This window comes from Pterocles gutturalis, unplaced genomic scaffold (assembly GCF_000699245.1).
Source record: "Pterocles gutturalis isolate BGI_N339 unplaced genomic scaffold, ASM69924v1 scaffold33071, whole genome shotgun sequence".
Lineage (NCBI taxonomy): Eukaryota > Metazoa > Chordata > Aves > Pterocliformes > Pteroclidae > Pterocles > Pterocles gutturalis.
This window is the reverse complement of record NW_010101510.1, coordinates 4,331-22,540: the sequence shown is the minus strand read 5'-3', so window position 1 is coordinate 22,540 and position 18,210 is coordinate 4,331. Positions and strand designations below refer to the sequence as shown.

General features: G+C 51.8%; 2 protein-coding genes across 2 annotated transcripts in view; one reads left to right on the top strand and one right to left on the bottom strand.

Moving 5' to 3' along the window:
• ACSF2 (acyl-CoA synthetase family member 2) overlaps window positions 1-17,714 on the bottom strand; it is a 28,727-nt gene extending 11,013 nt beyond the window's left edge. The window contains exons 1-9 of the mRNA XM_010083708.1: window positions 17,562-17,714; window positions 16,357-16,485; window positions 15,279-15,332; window positions 14,134-14,252; window positions 13,775-13,937; window positions 13,261-13,356; window positions 12,189-12,337; window positions 11,535-11,626; window positions 9,865-9,941 (exon numbers count right to left, since the gene is read on the bottom strand). Coding sequence (XP_010082010.1) covers window positions 9,865-9,941; window positions 11,535-11,626; window positions 12,189-12,337; window positions 13,261-13,356; window positions 13,775-13,937; window positions 14,134-14,252; window positions 15,279-15,332; window positions 16,357-16,485; window positions 17,562-17,666 — 984 coding nt within the window. The 5' untranslated portion in view covers window positions 17,667-17,714. The remainder of the gene's footprint in view (window positions 1-9,864; window positions 9,942-11,534; window positions 11,627-12,188; window positions 12,338-13,260; window positions 13,357-13,774; window positions 13,938-14,133; window positions 14,253-15,278; window positions 15,333-16,356; window positions 16,486-17,561) is intronic.
• Window positions 827-8,085, top strand: CHAD (chondroadherin). Its single transcript, XM_010083697.1, has 4 exons — window positions 827-1,606; window positions 5,164-5,327; window positions 5,492-5,637; window positions 7,736-8,085. Exons 1-3 carry the CDS (start codon window positions 827-829, stop codon window positions 5,631-5,633), a joined length of 1,086 nt encoding a protein of 361 aa, XP_010081999.1. The 3' UTR covers window positions 5,634-5,637; window positions 7,736-8,085.
• Window positions 17,715-18,210: the final 496 nt, after the last annotated feature.

Genomic DNA, 18,210 nt, shown 5'->3' with positions numbered 1-18,210 from the left:
AGCCCCTGCCCTGCAGTGCCACATGCTGAGAAAAACCCACACACGGGTCTCCTGACCATGAGCAGCTCTGGATGGATGTCTCACGCTCCACTGCTCATAGGAGTGGCAGAGCAGAAGTTAAGCCTGTCTTTGCTCTGCCTTTCTCCACCAGCTCCTAGGTGCAGTCTAGATCTGGAAGTCTTCAACCAAAATTTTGCATTGCAAGAGCAACAGTGGTGCTGCTGGCCATTGGCATGACCCCGTACTGCTCCCATCTCCCATCCCTGCTCAGACAAGCTCCTTTCAAACCAGCAAGACAAGACCCCCAAAACCCTCCCTGTGTGATAACAGAACAAGGCGCTTTTCCCCAAACCAGCCCAGGAGCCTAGAAAGCTTCAGCAGAGGTGCCTATGCCTCCCTGCTATGCCATTCACCCAAAATGGGCTGGTTCCCCCCCCGCTGATGAATTTGGGCCCCACTCAGGTCAGCAGGGACCGCAGAGGTTCCCCCTGGAGCAGGGTTGCATTTGTTCTTTCTGAACATTTTCCTCCCCAGTTGCAGAAAGGAAAAGTACCTTTGCACAGGCGCTGGGCAGCAGGGCCAGGGACCGGGACACTCCTTTGCCTGGTGCCAAGGGGTTAAGCTCACAGTAAGTTCCCAAAGCCAGTTGCTTCCAACTGGCTGCTGCCTGCGGTTTGTGGGAAGGGATTTTGCTTTTTAATAACATTATAAATAGGGCTGTGTTCAGCATGCTGCAAACCCAGTTACTCTCTCTCTCTCTCCCACCCATCTCCCTCCTCCTCCTCTTGCTGCTCCTCTTCCCACCACACTAATTCCAGATCTGACCATGAATCGGTCAGGCTCCATCCTCAGTGTCCTCAGCCTGCTGGCATGCCTTGCCTCCGCCGTGCAGGCATGTCCCCCCAGCTGCCACTGTCATGGTGGAGACCTGCAGCACGTCATCTGCGACAACGCGGGCTTGAAGAAGATCCCCAAGGTGCCCGAGCAGACGCGGCTCCTCAACCTGCAGAAGAACAACTTCCCCGTCCTGCCCACCAACGGCTTCCGTGACATGAAAAAACTGGTGTCCCTGCACCTCCAGGGCTCACGGATCAAGGAGATCTCAACCGGAGCCTTCCGGGGGCTCAAGAGCCTGGTCTACCTCTATCTCTCTGATAACCAGATCAGTGTCATAAAGCCAGGAGCCTTTGATGACCTGTCTGAGCTCACCTACCTGTACCTGGACCAGAACAAGATCCCAGACCTGCCCAAAGGGCTCCTCTCCCCTCTTGTCAACCTCTTCATCCTGCACTTGGGCAGCAATAAAATCCGGGAGCTGAAACCAGGAGCCTTCAACGGGGCTAAAGACCTGCGCTGGCTCTACCTCTCGGACAACTCCCTCACCAACCTCCTGCCCGGGGCTCTGGAGGATGTAGAAAACCTCGCTGTCCTCCACCTGGACAAAAACCAGCTGAGCAGCTATCCCGTGAATGCCATGAGTAAGCTGAGAGTGCTGGAGGACCTGAGGCTTTCTCATAACCCAATTGAGGTCATCCCGGACAGTGCCTTCCAGTCCTTCGGGCGCTACCTGCAGACGCTCAACCTGGAAAACATGAAACTCAAGAAGGTGAGTCCTTGCTTTTTCCATTTGCTCTGGATAAGAAACACAGGGCTTGATTTTCTTCCTCTCCTTTCCAAAGCCCTCGGTTTGCTGTCCCTCCCCTGCAGAGGAGGGGGGAGATGCAGCCCTGCAGGCTGCAGACAGCGAGGCACTGGCCAGCTGATAACACCCCTGCCATGGCCCAGATGAGAGATGAGACAGAGCACTCCACCCTCCTGGGGAGTTATTTTATGAGTTATTTTATGCAAAACCAAATTATCTGAAGCTGATCAAACTCCCTGGAAAAAGCAGTGTGTCACCTCCCAAGCTGGAGGTGACACCAGTCATTAGGAAAGGTATTTGGGGTGCTCCAGGACAAGCAGCAACCTTCCAGCATCCCAGACACAAGGCGTGGGGTGAGAGGCGAGTGTCTGCCTTGTACTCGTGGGACTGAAGGGCACTGCTGTCTCGGGGTCCCTGCCATGGGCTGGGGGGGACACAAACAGCAGAGTTCCTGACCCACGCCTTGCAGACAGGTAGGCACACGGACCTTCACCTCCACCTCCCCCCCGCCTTCCAAGTTTACACGTTATAAAGGAAGGTTTGTGTATTGATGCTCTCTCCAAAGGAACTCTCGCAGCATCTTACAAAGGGGCCCTGTTCCCTCTGGAGGGGAGGAGGGACGTCAGGTATCCCAAATGGCAAAACAACCCCCTTCTTCTTCTGTGAGAAAGCACCATCCATAGGCAGGAGCATCATGTGCAGGGAATTGCTTGCGTTAGAACCTCTGCAATGCCAGGCAGCGCAGCGACAGAAACGAGCAGAGAGCAGGAGCAGCAGCACCCTGTTGCAGCCTGATGTCCTGTATCCCTGGCCTGCAGGGAGGGGGTGCAGGTGGGGCAGAACAGTTCTCCCCAGGATGATGCTTTGTCAGGAAGCCCACAGACAAAGGGCATCCCGGGAAGGCAGCTAGGACTTCACGGCAAAACAACACCCACCACGGGCAGGACGATGTGATGAGAAAGAGGATCTCTTAGTGACGAAGAGCAACTCAAAGAGCCTTGCAGGGATGAGCAGATCACGTGAATATCAGGAGCAGAGCACACCAGAGTTTTCAAGGGGATACAGCATCACAAAATGCTCAGAAACTGTAATTACAGCTTGCCCAAGTGGAGAACAACATTACCCAGAACATGTCAGTAGCACCCAGTCGGTATTTGAGCCCTTGCGCACCCTCAGCACTAAACTCTCCTGAATGGGAGTAGCCAAACTCAACATTCAAAAACAATCCACTGACCCTGCTGGGCCAGGCCTTAGACATGCTGTCACAGCACTGCTGTGGACTCAGCTTTAAGGCACTTTCACCATGCACAAGTCAAAAATTACAGCTTAAATGTTGCACCAGCTGCAGAGACACCAGAGTCCCAAGTTATAAATTGAAGAAATTAGACTAACCCACGACGCAGGGGTGCTCCAGGGAATTAAGTGTCCTTGGACTGGCCAAAAAGCGAGGGTTAACAATTCTAGCCAGGAAAAAAGACTTTCTTCTTTCCGGTGACCACCTGTGGACGGGACCTTTAAAGGCTCTTCTGCAGCCAGATGCCTCCTTTCCTCCCCAAGAGCCCAGTAAGACACCAGTTTACAGGATCAGCACTAACAGGGCTGGCTTCTGAACCTTTAGAGCTTGCATTCTTTTTCAGGAAAACAAAGCTCCCAGCCCAGCCCAGAGCTTTCTCTCCAAATCCTCAAAGGCCTCGTATCCAAACAGCCCATGTGTGAACTTTGCACTACTGGGAGCATCTCATCACAGACGCCTCATGACCTAGGAAATCACTACCAAATACTTGAAATGCCGCTGGCAGCTTGACTGCAGCTCTTTCTCCTTCCCAAAAACACCGTTCTTAGCTGTTCCCCACATGGCTGCAAGATTTTCGAGCTGATCAAGTGCAACAACCCTTCCACACGAAGCTAGCTGAGCCTAAATTGCACTTGGGCAGGAGGAGTAGAGCCCTGGGACTGCTCTGCCACAACAGCTCGGTGTTCCCCTTCCCCACAGCATCACACATCCACACCAGTCACCGTGCACATCAGCATGAAACCAGGCAGCGCAGATCCTGGAAGCTTTACATATACCCCTCTCTATGTGTGTATTGCAAAACAAATTCCAGCAAACTTCCACCTAAATAAGGGAAAAAATCACCCGTCTCTTTACCCACGCATGCTCTGGCAGGCAGCGCAGCAGCTGCTACCAGCAGATGCAAACTCTTCTCATGGGGCTGGGAGAGGAATGAGCAGCTGAGACAGAGCAGCACTGTCCAAACCCGAACGCGGCCAGGCTGCCGCCCCGCTGCACGGCGTGCCAGCATCCACTGAGCAGCTCTGCTATCAGCACAGCAAAACCTCCCAGGCAGGGTCAGCTCGGTTTCGGACCGCAGAGGCCAGCACCGCCAACTGTCCAACAGTTACAGTGCTGCGGGAGTCTCTTAGCTAAGCTCTAATCCGATCCAACATTGCTTAATTTGGAAGATGACAAAAGTTCACATCTTAAAATAGCACGTTTCCTCTGTCAACCTTTTCAGCCTAGAGAGCTTGGCCATACCCTCATGGTCCCATCCGAAGTGCAAGCTGTTGGCCAGAAATGGGAGCACAGGTCCTGGACTGGAGGGGGTTCTGGTAGACTTTGGGAGTCTCCTCTCCACCCTTTACAGAAAGCTTTCCCTCACTTTGAAAAGGGCGAGAAGTGGTTTGTCATAGCCAAGAGGAGCTTTGTGCTTTGTCGATGACCTCCTCTCCAATCCATCACCTCCAGGGAAGTTTGTGCTGAGGGGTTTGCTTTCAAGAGGAAACTTTCCAACCCAAGTAATCTTGGGCTGAGAAAAGCCAGAGATGAGACTGCAGGGAAGAAAGGAAGGGGCTGCAGAGCTGGGTCTACAGCCTCTCTCCTCTCTTGGGCAGCTCTTTTAAGGGAGGCTCTCCCTTAAATCCTGCCTGGCAATTGAGAAGAGACAAATCTTGCAGCATCCCTTGCAAACAACCCACTGGAAATGAGAAAAAATGGAGGAGGCTGAGGTGCTGGAAACCTGCCTCTATTTCTATACTGCTTGGATGCCAAGTGTAACTTTCCACTCGGAGCCCCCGGGCACTGCCAAAGTCTACAGCCCCTGCAGACGCCACAAACACTCTCCTTCAGCCGTTCCAGGACAGCAAGGCAACAGGCACTGGGAGGATTTCCAGCCTTGGAAAGCAATACACCCAGAAAATATCTTCATTTAGAATGGAGAAGTATGACTTGAAAATAAAGTGGGCTGCCAGACTTTAATTTGTTTAGGGATGTGGCTGTAAAGACAATCCCACATGGGTTTGGGATGGAGCTCCCTTCAGGCAGGAGACTCCATCACCCATGAGCCCACCAACCTGATGCCTCTCTCAGGTGGCCAGAGCTTCCAGTGAGCCAGGACCTCCTCCACTGCTCCTCCTCTTGCTCTTTCCATGCTTACACCTCTAAAAGTCTTGAAGGGAGGCACTCAGGTTGTGAGTTCCCCTTCCCTCACCCAGTGTTCCTACCATAAACCTTTGTGCTTCAGTTTTCAGACAACGCGTTCGCCGGTGTGACCGCTCTGAAGACTGCTCACCTGGACAACAACCGCCTCACCCAGCTGCCTCGCAACTTCCCCTTTGAGAAAATGGAGACATTGACACTCTCCAAAAACGCCTGGCACTGCAACTGCCAGCTGGCACCCCTGCGCAAGTATGGCACCGCGCACCCCCGCCCTCCCCACGGTCCCCTTGGGGTCCCCCCGAGCTGCGTTCAGCAGCTCTCTCCAGCCTGCCCTTCCCATCCATGGTATAAGCACTGTCCTGGGTGGTCTGCGCCTCTCATGAGCTCCCATCTTCTTCCTCCCCGTGTCCCAGGTGGCTGAAGGGCAATCGCACCCGCACCGAGGAGACCTGCTCCACGCCCACACAGTACCGGGGACAGTCCATCAGAGACACCCCAGCCCTCCGCGCCTGCAAGCTCCCCACCAAGAGGTCCAAGAAGGGAAGCCGCCATTAAACACGTAAGATGGTTCATAGAGTCCCTTCCTCTTGGTAGCTTGTAGTCTAACCTGCAGCAAACCCTGATCATAGACTCACAGACTGGTTTGGGTTGGAAGGGACCTTAAAGCCCATCCAGTCCCACCCCCTGCCATGGGCAGGGACACCTCCCAGTAGCCCAGGTTGCTCAAAGCCTCATCCAGCCTGGCCTTGAACCCCCTCCAGGGATGGGGCATCCACAGCTTCCCAGAGAATCTGCCTGGAGCATTGGGGTGGAGTCAACCCCGTAAAACAAACATGGAGCTAAAGACTGGCCTGGGGCAGCAGGTAAGGGTGAGACGTGTAATTAAGTGTCAAAACAAGGGTGGATTTAGCCCACTCTTACCCTGAGCTGGGATCACACATGCTTTACTTTTCTAACCAATTGGAGATACTCAGCCTTTTAAAGATCCTCTAGGTCTGGTTTGAAATCCAGGGCAGGACATTGCTGGGAAGCCTGGCCCCAGGCTGCCCAGCCCGTATGGAAAGAGATGACTTCCATAAGGAGCAGTTCTCAGTCCAGCACCTGCCTTTCACCAACTACAATTCCCATCCAAGACACTCAGGTATTTAAAAACAAGGGCTGATGCCTTCAAATGAGCGTCCAAGAAGAGGGAGGATCGAGACAGCAAATATTGTCTGAATAAAGCATTCTGGGCCAGAAGGTGATTCAGAGACAGGGCTGACTTTCCCCTGAGCAATGAGCTTCCTGACATCTCCCAACCCAAACACCAACTGCGCAAACCCACCACACACACACCTGCCACAACTGGAAACTACCACGAGTATCACGAGTATTAAATTCAGGGCACGGAGTAGCAAGAAAGCCACAACTGTCATCGCTTCATCCCAAGAATTTTGCTTTTCCCCATCCCAGGAGTATGTCTGGAGCCCGTGTGGATTCCAAAGGACTCTGGATGAGCCTGCAAGTCTGCAAGCTCTTGGGAAAGGGACCTTTGCTCATTCTGGAGGTGACATGTGGTGACCTTGCACTGCACTGTACGAACAGGGGTTGTCACTGTGCCCTTTCACAACAGAAAGGACGAGGCAGAAGCCCGAAGCCCAGTTATGGTGGTTTGGTCCCCAGTTCACTAAGGATATGCACAACAGGATGGAGAAAGGAAATTTATGACCAAAATGTCAGGGATGATGCCAGCTGTTCTGCGCCTTCCTAAAGCAGTTATTTCTCTTGCAGTGCCAGAGGTTTTATGGACTGGAGATGGAAATACCAGTCGTTCCATATAGGGCGGGTAAAGTTCCGCTCTAAGGATGGAAAAACTTCAGTTCTCTAAACCACAATCCTTAAGTGTATTTCATTTGCAGCTCTGGCCCTTCTTAACCTTCTTCTCTCCCTGCCTGAGCTCAAGTCCCGTTCACTCCTCCATAATGAGAGTAAGACAACCATGACAGTAACACCTGCTTTTTCTGTAGCACCTTCCATCCAGCTCTCTCAAGCAGGTTTACAAGTGCTAATGAAACAGAAAAGTATTTATTCCAGTCTTGCAGAAGACAAAGCGCGGTACCTTCGGGTGTGAGTGCCACAGTGCAGGCATACAAACCCACTGCAGGGCGGTGAACATGATTTTAAGGAATATGAGGTACCTCTGACTTCATCGTGCACCTCTTGGGAGCCAGGCAGCTCCCTCAGCTGTCAGCTACAAGGGTCTGCATTTTGGGGGTGGCCAGCGACTCGGTCACTGACCACACTGCAGAGGAAAGGCTGCTTGGCAGGTCCTAAAAACCTCCCTGCCCTGGATTTTGAGAACCACAGCACCAAAACAATTCACTACTCTTGAAATTTCTCTCTTGTGTTTCTTCCTTTACGAAGGAAGTGCTCCCTGACCATCAACACGTTGGGGAAGAGACCCAAGAGTCACAGTGAGCACGGGCAGAAGGGGTCAGAGGCGGGACTCACCCATCCCCTACCAGGAACTTGTAACGGCTCCTTGACTCCCGACTCTTCCCTTTCTAGTATGGACTTGGTTCGAGTATAAAAACAAACAGACAAATGCTGGAAGTTTACCGATCTGCTTGAAAAATCCCCTTAAACATGTGTACTTCTCTCTTTTTTTCCCCTAGCAGGCCCCAGTATGGCCTGTCCTGGTGACGGGTCACTTCAACCATCAAACTACTGACTTCCGAGTCCTTCCTTCAGCTTCTCCTACCTGTCGGGAACCATTTCTGATATATCCAAACACCTCCAGCCTCCTCCAAATCCCCGCTTCTCTGCTGATTGCAGGATGGAATCCACCTTTCCAATCTTTTCCGACATCTATATATTTTAAAAGAGGCATTTTTAAAAAAAACTAAACTATGCATGACCATACTAAGACAAGCTAACCTAGATCCTGCCGGTAAAACACAGTCATCTTCCCCAGAACCAACACAACCCACGGCCTCCATCAACCAGTTGGTCACCATCTCTCCTCTTCCAGTGGAGTGGAAGCAAGTGGGAAGGTAGAAGCATCCCTCCCCCAGCTGCTTGATCAGGAAAATTGGTCTCAACCCACGCAAAGAGACTCCTGCCTGCCCACGGAGGGGATCCCTGCAGGCCAGGGCTGAGGGGGACAGGTGAAGCAATGCCCGAGGACCGGTGGCCCTGAGACCAAGATGTCCTTTGACGCCGATGGGTGGCAACCTCTGGGTCGGCCAGAAACCCTTTGGGTGAAGCAGTGCTGGGAAAGCCCAAAACTGAAGCCATCTGAAGACTGGATTCCCTCCCACGCTGTGGGGTCTACCAAGATGCTCACACGTCCGAGAGAAGGTGTGCGCCGTGCAGCCCGGCGGGGCACCTCCTCTCTGCCCACACCCCCGAGGATCTCGCAGGACACCAGGATGACTGTGGTTTATTGTCACGGCTATTGCAATACCACAGCAACTTAACTGTGTTTTTTAATCCTAAAGAGTTATATAAATATATGTATATTTATTCCTCTGTAACTGAGTGTAAATGACCTTTAAGAGGATGAAATCTCCTCTGTCTCCTATATAGAAATCAAATTGTATATTTTCTTATGTACATCTTCTGTATAAAGCTCTTGCTGCAAAGATGAATTCAACAAGTGTCCCTGTGTGTGTCTGAGGGCTGGGGGATCAGAAGTAACACGAGACTGGTGGCACAAATATAGAATTAATCCTCTTTATCCTATGGGCAGAGCAACTGTTTGGGAGGGGTTTATTATTTCTCTTTCTACAAAGCAGGAACACATGACACCTAACAAGTCCTGGGCACTTGCAGTAATGTCTGAAAATATTTTGTGAGGCCAAACTCAAGCCTACTACAAAAATAGATAGCTGTCACCTGACAGAGTCCGGGCAATGGCACCAGAGCTGTCCCTGCCGTTTTCAGCTCGGCATTAAGAGCATCACATCCAGGAAAAAACTCTAGCTGCCTCTGAGACGGCTCCAGGACAGATGCTCTGGACTTGCCTGGTCCACAGCAGAGCACAGTTGTCCCTGTAAAACCCTGGGGGCTGGAGCAGCCCAGGTCTACCAACAAGAACACGCCTGATCTGACTCCCAGCCCAGGTTTATCCATCACAACAGCCTGCTTCCTCAGCGTTTGCAAGCAATATGGCACTGAACTTAATTCCCTTAAAGTAAAGCAAAACCTGCTTAGAAAACATGTCACCTGGAGTGCCACCAATCGCCTCATTGGTGGTCTGTCCCCCTCCACATGCAGGACATGCTGATGCTCTTGCACGGGCCAAGGGCGCGGGGACATGCGATGGAGCAGCAGCACACAAGCTCTGACACGTGCTGCCCTTCTGGCAGCGCAACGCCTGGCACCGCACGTGTGGATGGCACCGTTCCCACATCCAGGCACAAACACATAGTGTGTGACAAGGTTTGATATCTGCATGCGGTCCAGGATGGGGAAAGAAACCCGACAGCTCCACAGCGAGATGAACACGTGCACCCACCCACACTGATACAAACCAGCAATGCCTCTTCCATAATCATCCATCCTGGCAGCATGTACAACAGAAGGGTTTATGAGCTTTGAAATGCACCAGCAGAAGCTCACTTTAGGACACTGAATCCCCCTTCTTCCTCCCAGCCCACCTCACTCAGCGTGGCCTCGCGCCCAGCATCCCACCACACCTGATCCCAGTAGCTCTGGCACCGCCAGGTACCGCTGTGGTGCAGAGATACCCAAACTCAGGGTCTCACCATGACAAACAGCACCAGTCACAACAACCACGACTCACCGTGATCTCCGGCATGTGCATCTTGGTGATCATCATCTTCATGACCTCGGGGGGAACAGGAGAACCTGCAATGATTCCTGGAAGAAGAGGAAAAGATTATTAAAGTGGGATTGAGCACACCCTCAGCTTGGACCTGTTGGAGCAGGTCCAGAGGAGGCCATAGAAACAGTCAGAGGCTGGAGCACCTCCCATCCGAGGACAGGGTCTCAGCCTGTGGGTGTGCAGCCTGGAGAAGAGAAGGCTCCGGGGAGACCTTAGAGCAGCTTCCAGTGCTGAAAGGGGGCTGCAGGAGAGATGGGGGGGCTCTGGATCAGGGGGTGGAGGGATAGGACGAGGGGTAATGGCTTTAAGCTGAAAGAGGGGAGATTGAGATGAGATATTAGAAAGAAATTATTTGCTGTGAGGGTGGTGAGGCAGTGGCCCAGGTTGCCCAGAGAAGCTGTGGATGCCCCATCCCTGGAGGGGTTCAAGGCCAGGCTGGATGAGGCTTTGAGCAACCTGGGCTGGTGGGAGGTGTCCCTGCCCATGGCAGGGGGTGGGACTGGATGGGCTCTAAGGTCCCTTCCAACCCAAACCAGTCTGGGATTCTATGACCATCTTAGAAACGATCTGTTCCCGGGAGCAGTCCCTCAGAAGTTCTGCGCTCCCAGATTTAAATGCTGGCAAGACCTTTGGGATACACTGGTTCCTGTCAAAATACTTTCTATTTTTAAGGATACAGGTCCTCCTTATTCCAGCAGCAAAGGCTGCAGCAAGGCCAGTTTGCCTGAATGAATTAAGGGTTGGCAGAGTTCACTCGTTAGGAAAATAAACCCTCTAGCGGAATCCTAGTCCAAGCTGCAGTTCCCAAAAAGGAAAGATTGAGATCAGAGAGAGGCACAGATTTTTAGCAGGAAAAATCCTCCCATAGAACCAAAACCCTTTCCTCCTGCCTTGCAGGAGACCACCAGCCCTTTTGAGAGAGGGCACATCACATTTTCACCTGGTTCCATGCTAGGATGAGAAAGCAAAAGAATGAGGTAATACATAGGTTTTGCTGGGCAACAAGACGAGACAGGATCAGTTTTCACATAAGAGAGATGATTGAGTAATCTGCCTAAATGTTTCTCTATGCTCCAGCACCATCTTCTCTCCATGCTGCCATTGCCTCAAAGGGCTGGTGGTCTCCCCATTTCAGCTCAGCTATTTCCAAGCCTCTCTGCGACAAGAGAGAAAACTCCAGCGCACGTTATTGCACCCTTTCCCATATTTAGACAAGTGACCTCAAAAAATAGGCAGGAGACTTTAGGTCAGAGCAATCACAGCCTAGCTCTGCTTTAGGGACTGCAGCAGCCTCAAGCACACCAAGCATCTGCTGCCACTCCGTGGTGGCTGGCGAGAGGAGAGCCCAGCACAACCCGGCTTCCCAGCTCCCCAGTCGAGCGGATAAACCTGACAGGTCTTCCCTCATCTGCTGTAAAATGAAAGAAACCTTAAAAAAGCATAACTCTTGGAGGAAACCCCAAGGAAAGGAAATGTTGCATCAAATTAACAGTGAAACACAAGGCTTGTGCAAATAAACTCTTCCCCTGAGAAGAGCCATTTGCTCACAAAGCTTAATACAACCTCCCAGCAGGGAACCAGTAACAGCCAGTTTCTTGGGATTTTCCCATTTGAATTCCGAGACTTACCTCCCCGGAGAGTTGACAGGTCGTAAGAGTCAGATTCCAGCTGGGAGAGCATGTCTATGAACATGGTCGGCGTGCCGTGCAGAAAGGAGCATCTTCGGGATGGGGAGAGAAAAGGCAAAGCTGCAGAGCTGGGACCAGGGACAGCCCCGGCTCAGCCCCCGTCCCATCGTGTGGGGCCGCGGAGTAGCGGCACGGGGGCAGGCACAGCAGACAGACACATATAGATATATGTACACATGTATATAGAAAATATAGATAAATATCCATGTATGTGCATGATGCATACACAATGATAGCTCTCTTTTTTTACAAGCTACACGTGAAGAACAGGCTGTAAATGCAACCAGCTCAGCAGCGGAGCTGGGCTTGGGGCAGGAGTGCAGGCGGGGGGTGTAAAAACCCCCCAGGCACAGCAAACCACGGCACCGCTATGCCTTCCAGCTAAAGCCCTGAAGCATCCCTTATTTTTGGGAAAAGAGAAGCGTGGCAAACTCCCAAGTGCAGCGGAAAAGGCAGGATTTGGGTTCCTGAAGTGCCTGTGCATGGATGTGCACCAGCAAACCCGCCTGTCCCACGGGGGGAAGGAGGAGTGTGAGCGAGCCAAGGGCAGAAAGCATCGAACCCCTCCGGAGCAAGACACAACCAAACTCTCACTTCTCTCGAGCCACTGCCTCCAGAGTAGCCTTCCCCTCGAAGCTGGGCGATGGGAAGATGCAGGAGGAGCCGTGCAGAGCCATCACCATGCAGCCAGCCACCGACCCCAGGCAGTGATAGAGGGGTGTCGGGAGGCCCACGCGGTACTCCTGGGATCAAGGCAAAGACAAGAGTGAGGAGAGGAGATCTTCCCGTCCGCAACCAGCCCAGCTCACTGCTGAAGAGCAAAGGTCCGAGCAGAGTTTTCCCCGATTCACTGGAAACCTGCTGGAAATCTCACATTCATCTGTGCTCCCCTTAGGTGGAAACACAACACGGATGCTTCCTGCCTTTAATAAAAATCACTTTGGGAAGTTTTTTATGTCAAGATTTCATTCTGTAATTTTGCAATGTCTTTTCTTCGCTGGACTTCTCAGTCTGGTATTGCTGGCCCGTTATTTTGTGATATGCCAGAAGAGACAAGCGGTGGTGCTATGACAGGCATGAAATATGCAGGACTTGGCACACGCCATTGATTTTATTTTGTTTTTTAAAACACCAAAGGTTCTGAAGACTGATTGAAACAGCCTGCCTTTTTTCTGGATCAAAGCTATTGTGTTTGAAATAACTACTGCAGAACTTCAAAAGAAAATATTTACCCTCAAAAATTTTTAAAAGAAACTACAAATGGAAAGGTCATATCCTGATAAGAGTTACAAGACTATATACATGACACGAAATGAAGTCATGTAAAATAAATTAAAACCTCATTCAACAGAATTCAAAGCTAACATCCAGACTCTTGTAATGCTTTGAAAAGAGTATCCAGCAAAATGAAAAGCGAGTAATTTCACTATTTTCCCCCACAAAAAGGCATCTTTTTTTTTCCCCAAAAAAAATACTTTGCATGAAACTAAAATGAAACATCAATGAAACTCCACTGACAATAAAAATGTTATGCACAAGTATCGCTCAATGTCATTTGCAGCAAAACATCCTGACCTTCTGCTGAGCGAGCACCAACACTCCCCACACACTCAGTCTCTCTGGGGCAGCGGAGACCACCCCAAGCCCTGTTCCCACCGAGACCCACCTGCTCTGTGATCCCCAGCCGCAGACCGATCAGGTTGGCGTTATTCACAATGTTCCTGTGAGAGAGGGTGGCTCCTTTGGGGCTTCCCGTTGTCCCCTGAAAGACACGGAGCATTGGGCAGTGATGCCACCTTTCCCAAGGATGAGCTACGTGTGCTCCCTGGGGCGATTTCCCAGGCGGATTCTGGGGTAACCTTGCACTTCATTCTCCATTCACACCTGAGAAACTTTCCTCTTTAACAGCATCTTAATCCCAAACCAAGTGAAAAAAAAAAAGGTCCAACTTCAGCTGGACAGAATTCCCATGACACCATCTCCATCAGCCCCTGGGCAAGGGCTGAGCAGCAAGAACAGAAGCAGCGCAGGGAAACGCTCGAACATTTCCTCCACCCTAGAGGAGCTGGAGCCAGGGCTGGGTCTCAGAGGGAAACGGGATGCTCAGCATCGCGCACAGCTTTCCCTGTGTCCCCAGCAAGGAACCCAACCGCGGGCATGGAGCAGGCAGAAGGACCTACCGAAGTGAACTGGACGTTGATGGGCTCGTTGCAGGAGAGGGTCTGCTGCACGGCTCTCAGCTGCTTCATGTGGCTGCTGTCCCCAGCCTGCAGCACCTCCTCCATGTGGAAGGTGCCGGGCAGCTTGGAGTCCGCTGTGATAACAATGGATAAGTCAGGGAGCCTGGCAGAAAGAAAAATACCATCAGCAATAACGAGGGAAGGAGAAAACTGCCTGGGTAGGCGTACACCGGTCAGGGCAAACCTCCGGGACAGCCTGACCCGTTCTCTTCGGATGAGACCCAGTATGGGTCCTTCTGCTAACACCTGAGCTGGGCACAGGGAGGACACAGGACAGACACCAGATGTTCCTCACTCACCTTTTGCTCTTTATTCCTCCTGGACTGGATTTTTCTATCTCTGGACACGACTGCTTTAGAAGATCATAGTATTTCTGCGTTTTAAATTGAGTGGGAAACACCAGCGCCTTGCAGCCAACCTGCAAAGACAGACAGAACCTCATGAGAGGTCACCTCGGGTCGGTGCCCAGGACACAGCAAAGAGCAGCCACCACCAGCACAGGAACACACGCAGCCCCAGGACCCCACACCACAGGCAACAGCCAGCGGCACCCCACTGGGATTTCTCCACGGCTTGTTTCTATAAGTACGTGATACAATACCCTCTCTCCAAACTAAACCTGGAGTTTTTTAACTTTTTATTTTTGGCATGCAGTGGTTTAAAGATGCACTGCAGAGCACGACGTAGGTCATTGCACAGTAGATTCACCGAGGGCAAATGCAAACTGAGCCCTTACGGCTGTGAACCCCTAAAGCCCCGTGAGCGCAGGGGAGGGTGCCGTCACCACACACCGGCATCCTGAGCCCTGGTCCAGGCGTGCAGCCGGCGCTGCGCTGGGTTCAGGACAGCGCGGCCGCTGATGCTCTCACTCCCGGGCAGCCTGAGCGCAGGCAGAGGTTGGAGCACGAGCATGGGAAAGCCTGAACTGATGTGAGACAGATGTTGCCTCGAGAGCCTGCAGCCACACGCTGTCACTGCATCATCCCTGCTGTCCTGGCTGCCAGCTTCTCGGGTAGGACAGTCCCTGGGTCAGATATCGAGCCCTGCCTTGCTTTCCTCATTCCCTAGTAATCCATTGCTGGCAGGTCTGGTTGTTACTGGTGTCATGTGGGCAGCACATGGCTGTGAGCAGAGAGAGAGAGGGATGAGAAGGATGCAGAAGGCTCCATCAAACAGACAGGGGAGCGGCCAAAGGGAACAGCAACAAAGGTGAGCATTTAACCACAGCTTCATCCCCTCGGTCACTGCGTGGTGGTTCCCTCTACACAGCCACCTCTACACAGCTCTGCTCTCCCCCCAGTGCTCCCGATATGCCCAAGTACTCAACCAGAAGCTGATCTGTGCTGTGTCCCCACCGTCCCCTTTAACAGGCGTCTGCTTGTACGAGTTCTCATAATGAATCAACTCATAAGGAATTTGCATTGCCAGCCAGTGCCATACGAACCTTCCTGATGACAAACTCCAGCTCCAGGGCCTGGTAGGCTGGGTTCACAGATACCTGCAGAGGGAAAAACAAGAGGGCTGATCAGAGTTACCCTTGCCTTGAAAACCCTCTTCTCTAGCATGTTCCAACAGAAGAGTTCTCCCAGGGACAAGCCACACTCAAAGCCTCTCCTCCTCTCCAACAGGCAGAGCCAAGAGCTCCCCACTGCAGGGGTTTCATGTTCACCAGAAAAATTGGCTGAATCCTGTGTTTGCATGAAAGAAAAGAATCAGAAAAGAGAAGATATTTAGGTGAGGTTAGATGTGACAACAGAGGAACTGAAACCAGGCCTCCTTTCCCCAGGCAGACATTCAAGCCACTGAACTGAAAACTCAAAACTCAAGAGCAAGTCAGTTTCTTAACAGACACCCATGAAAACAGCAGCTGTCTCCTGCTCAGCTCTCCCCAGAAGCAGTGCTGGCCACTGGAGTTGCATTCACCATCAGGCTCACACCGAGCCACACTCACCCATCCCATTACTGCGTCTTGGCAGACACTGGGATGAACCATGGTGAAGAAAACGGACCAGAAGGTACAGTGCAGTCCTTACCACTGTGCACGGTCTAAATAAGACACTTTTTGGGGAACGTGCCAGGTCATACTCTCAAATGAAAATTGGCTTTTGGGGATATGCAGCTTGCACGACATTTTTAACTGAGCATTTGCACCATGAAGCAGCACGGGTCCCATTTAGGAGGGCTCTAAATAACCAGTAACCGGTTAGGACAGCAGCACACTACACAGAAATGGTCCTACAGGCAAAAGGATGTCTCCATCTATCATCAGATGCTGCAAGCTAGTTCCCAGCTGTCCATTTTTTCCTGGTCCTTCCTCTGAGCTCTGTCTGTGGCTTTCCTACATAGCAGAGGACAGGGATGCAGGGGGCTGCACAGATCGTGTTAGATCCTGCCTTCGGGAACAGCCAACATGCTGGGTGAGAGCATGGGGAAGGGTCACACCACTAACTTCACTCTCCAGTATCTCCTAACTGCTGCTTTGCTTCCATTTCCTTTCCCAACAGACACAGCACACTCCTTACCAGGATGATTCCTGCCTGGGCAGTTGCAAACTGCATGAGCACCCACTCGTACTTATTGGGACCCCACATCCCCAGCCGGTCTCCCTTCTTCAAGCCAAGCGCCAGAAGCCCAGCTGCTGCCTTGTCCACCTGGAAAACACAAGACAAGAGCCTGAGATCACACCCAGGACTAAGCCTTACCTGTGTGCTGGGCCTATCTACATCCCTGGATCTGCCTCCGATCTGGCACGTTGCTTCAAAAAGGACTCGGGTGCGGAAAACTGTATCAAGAGATTTTGGACCAATCTGGAGTTCCTATCCCCATTAACTTGAATTCAGCCACGACATTAACACGACTGCTTCATTTTGCAAGATGGTAAGCATGTTTCAGGTGTGCAGATGTATGGATAAATATTTCCTGAGGTATTCAGGAGAGTTTATATAGCTGTGTTATGTTCTCCAACAAATTTATCAAGTCTACCTTGTAGGAGATAGGAGTCTGAGGAACAGCTATTCTCTGGTTCAGTTCTGAATCACAGCCCCCTGTTTAAATTAGGGTGAGCACAGCTAATCTTGTTTATCTGAATGGATGTAACCAAAACACTAGTAAACCTAAAAAAAAAAACCCGAACAATTCTTCCTATCCAAGATCATATCATACGTTTAATAGAAACTTTCCAGATAGTCAACATTGAAATCTTGCCCCTACATACAACTGTATGTTTATGTGTATTCTGGATGGAATATGCACACATGCATAGATACACCCACACAGATTTTTTTGCATATGATATTGAGACCAAGCCCTTGACTTTGCTCCACAACGGACTAGAAACCTCCACACACTCAGGAGCTCTAATAGTTGGAGCAGAGTGACTACCACAAGTGCTGGAGCTACTCCAGTGGAGGAAAGCACTGTGACTCAGCCTGTAACACATCAGATAGGGATGATCGTTTTTAAATACAAAAGTTTACTCTGGGATATTCAGCAAGCATCCTGCTTATGCTGCCTTCTCCCTCTGATCTCGCGACTCTGAGGACAAAGGCACCACACGCCCATGGGGTGTGTGCTGGGGAGGTGCCGTTTCCCTTCACTCAGGGCCAGGATGCACAGGACACCCCTCACTCCTGAGCTGACCCATGAAACCATTTTCCATTTCTCCATCACACTGCTGCTGCCATCAACCACCTGCCTGGGCTCTGTGCAGGGGAAACTATGCACCCACCTCCTCTTTGAACTGTGCAAACGTCTTCCGAACCCCATCTCGGCAGAATACCAAGGCGTCACGGTCGGGAAACCGCTCGACGGTCTCCTCCAGGCACTGGCCCATGGTTTTGGTGAGCAGGGGGATGTCCGAGGTCCCCTGGACGTAGCTGTGGGTCACCCTGGGGGAGGCAGTGGGCATCCCTGTGTGCAGTGCTCTGGGAAAGAAAAGGAGAAGAGTCTATTCTTTACTCTAAGCCGTCAATATAGTTCTCCCAGCCTGGAAGGGTTATCAGCCAGCTGACAGTATCAGGGGCCCCCGACACACATCCCTGTGCCGGTGGGGACCACAGGCAGCTGCTGCAGTGGGTCAAGATCAGGGAACACCTTCAAAAGGACCTTGAAACCTGTGCAGCAGCCTGGGGACACTGGGCAGACAGACGGCCTTGATAACCCCGGTGCACCCACCTGGACCTGCCCACAGCAGCAGGCAGAGCCTCCAGCCCTGCCCTGGGACCCTGGCACGGGTGGGTTTTTTTGGCCCCCCCTGCCACAGCCGGTCCCACAGCCCTTCACCTGGGCTGAGAGCTGCCTCGGACATTTCGGGAAATCTGGACACATGGTGGACTTTGCTGAGAGACAGCAACTGGGTTTGGTCTTTCTGCGATACT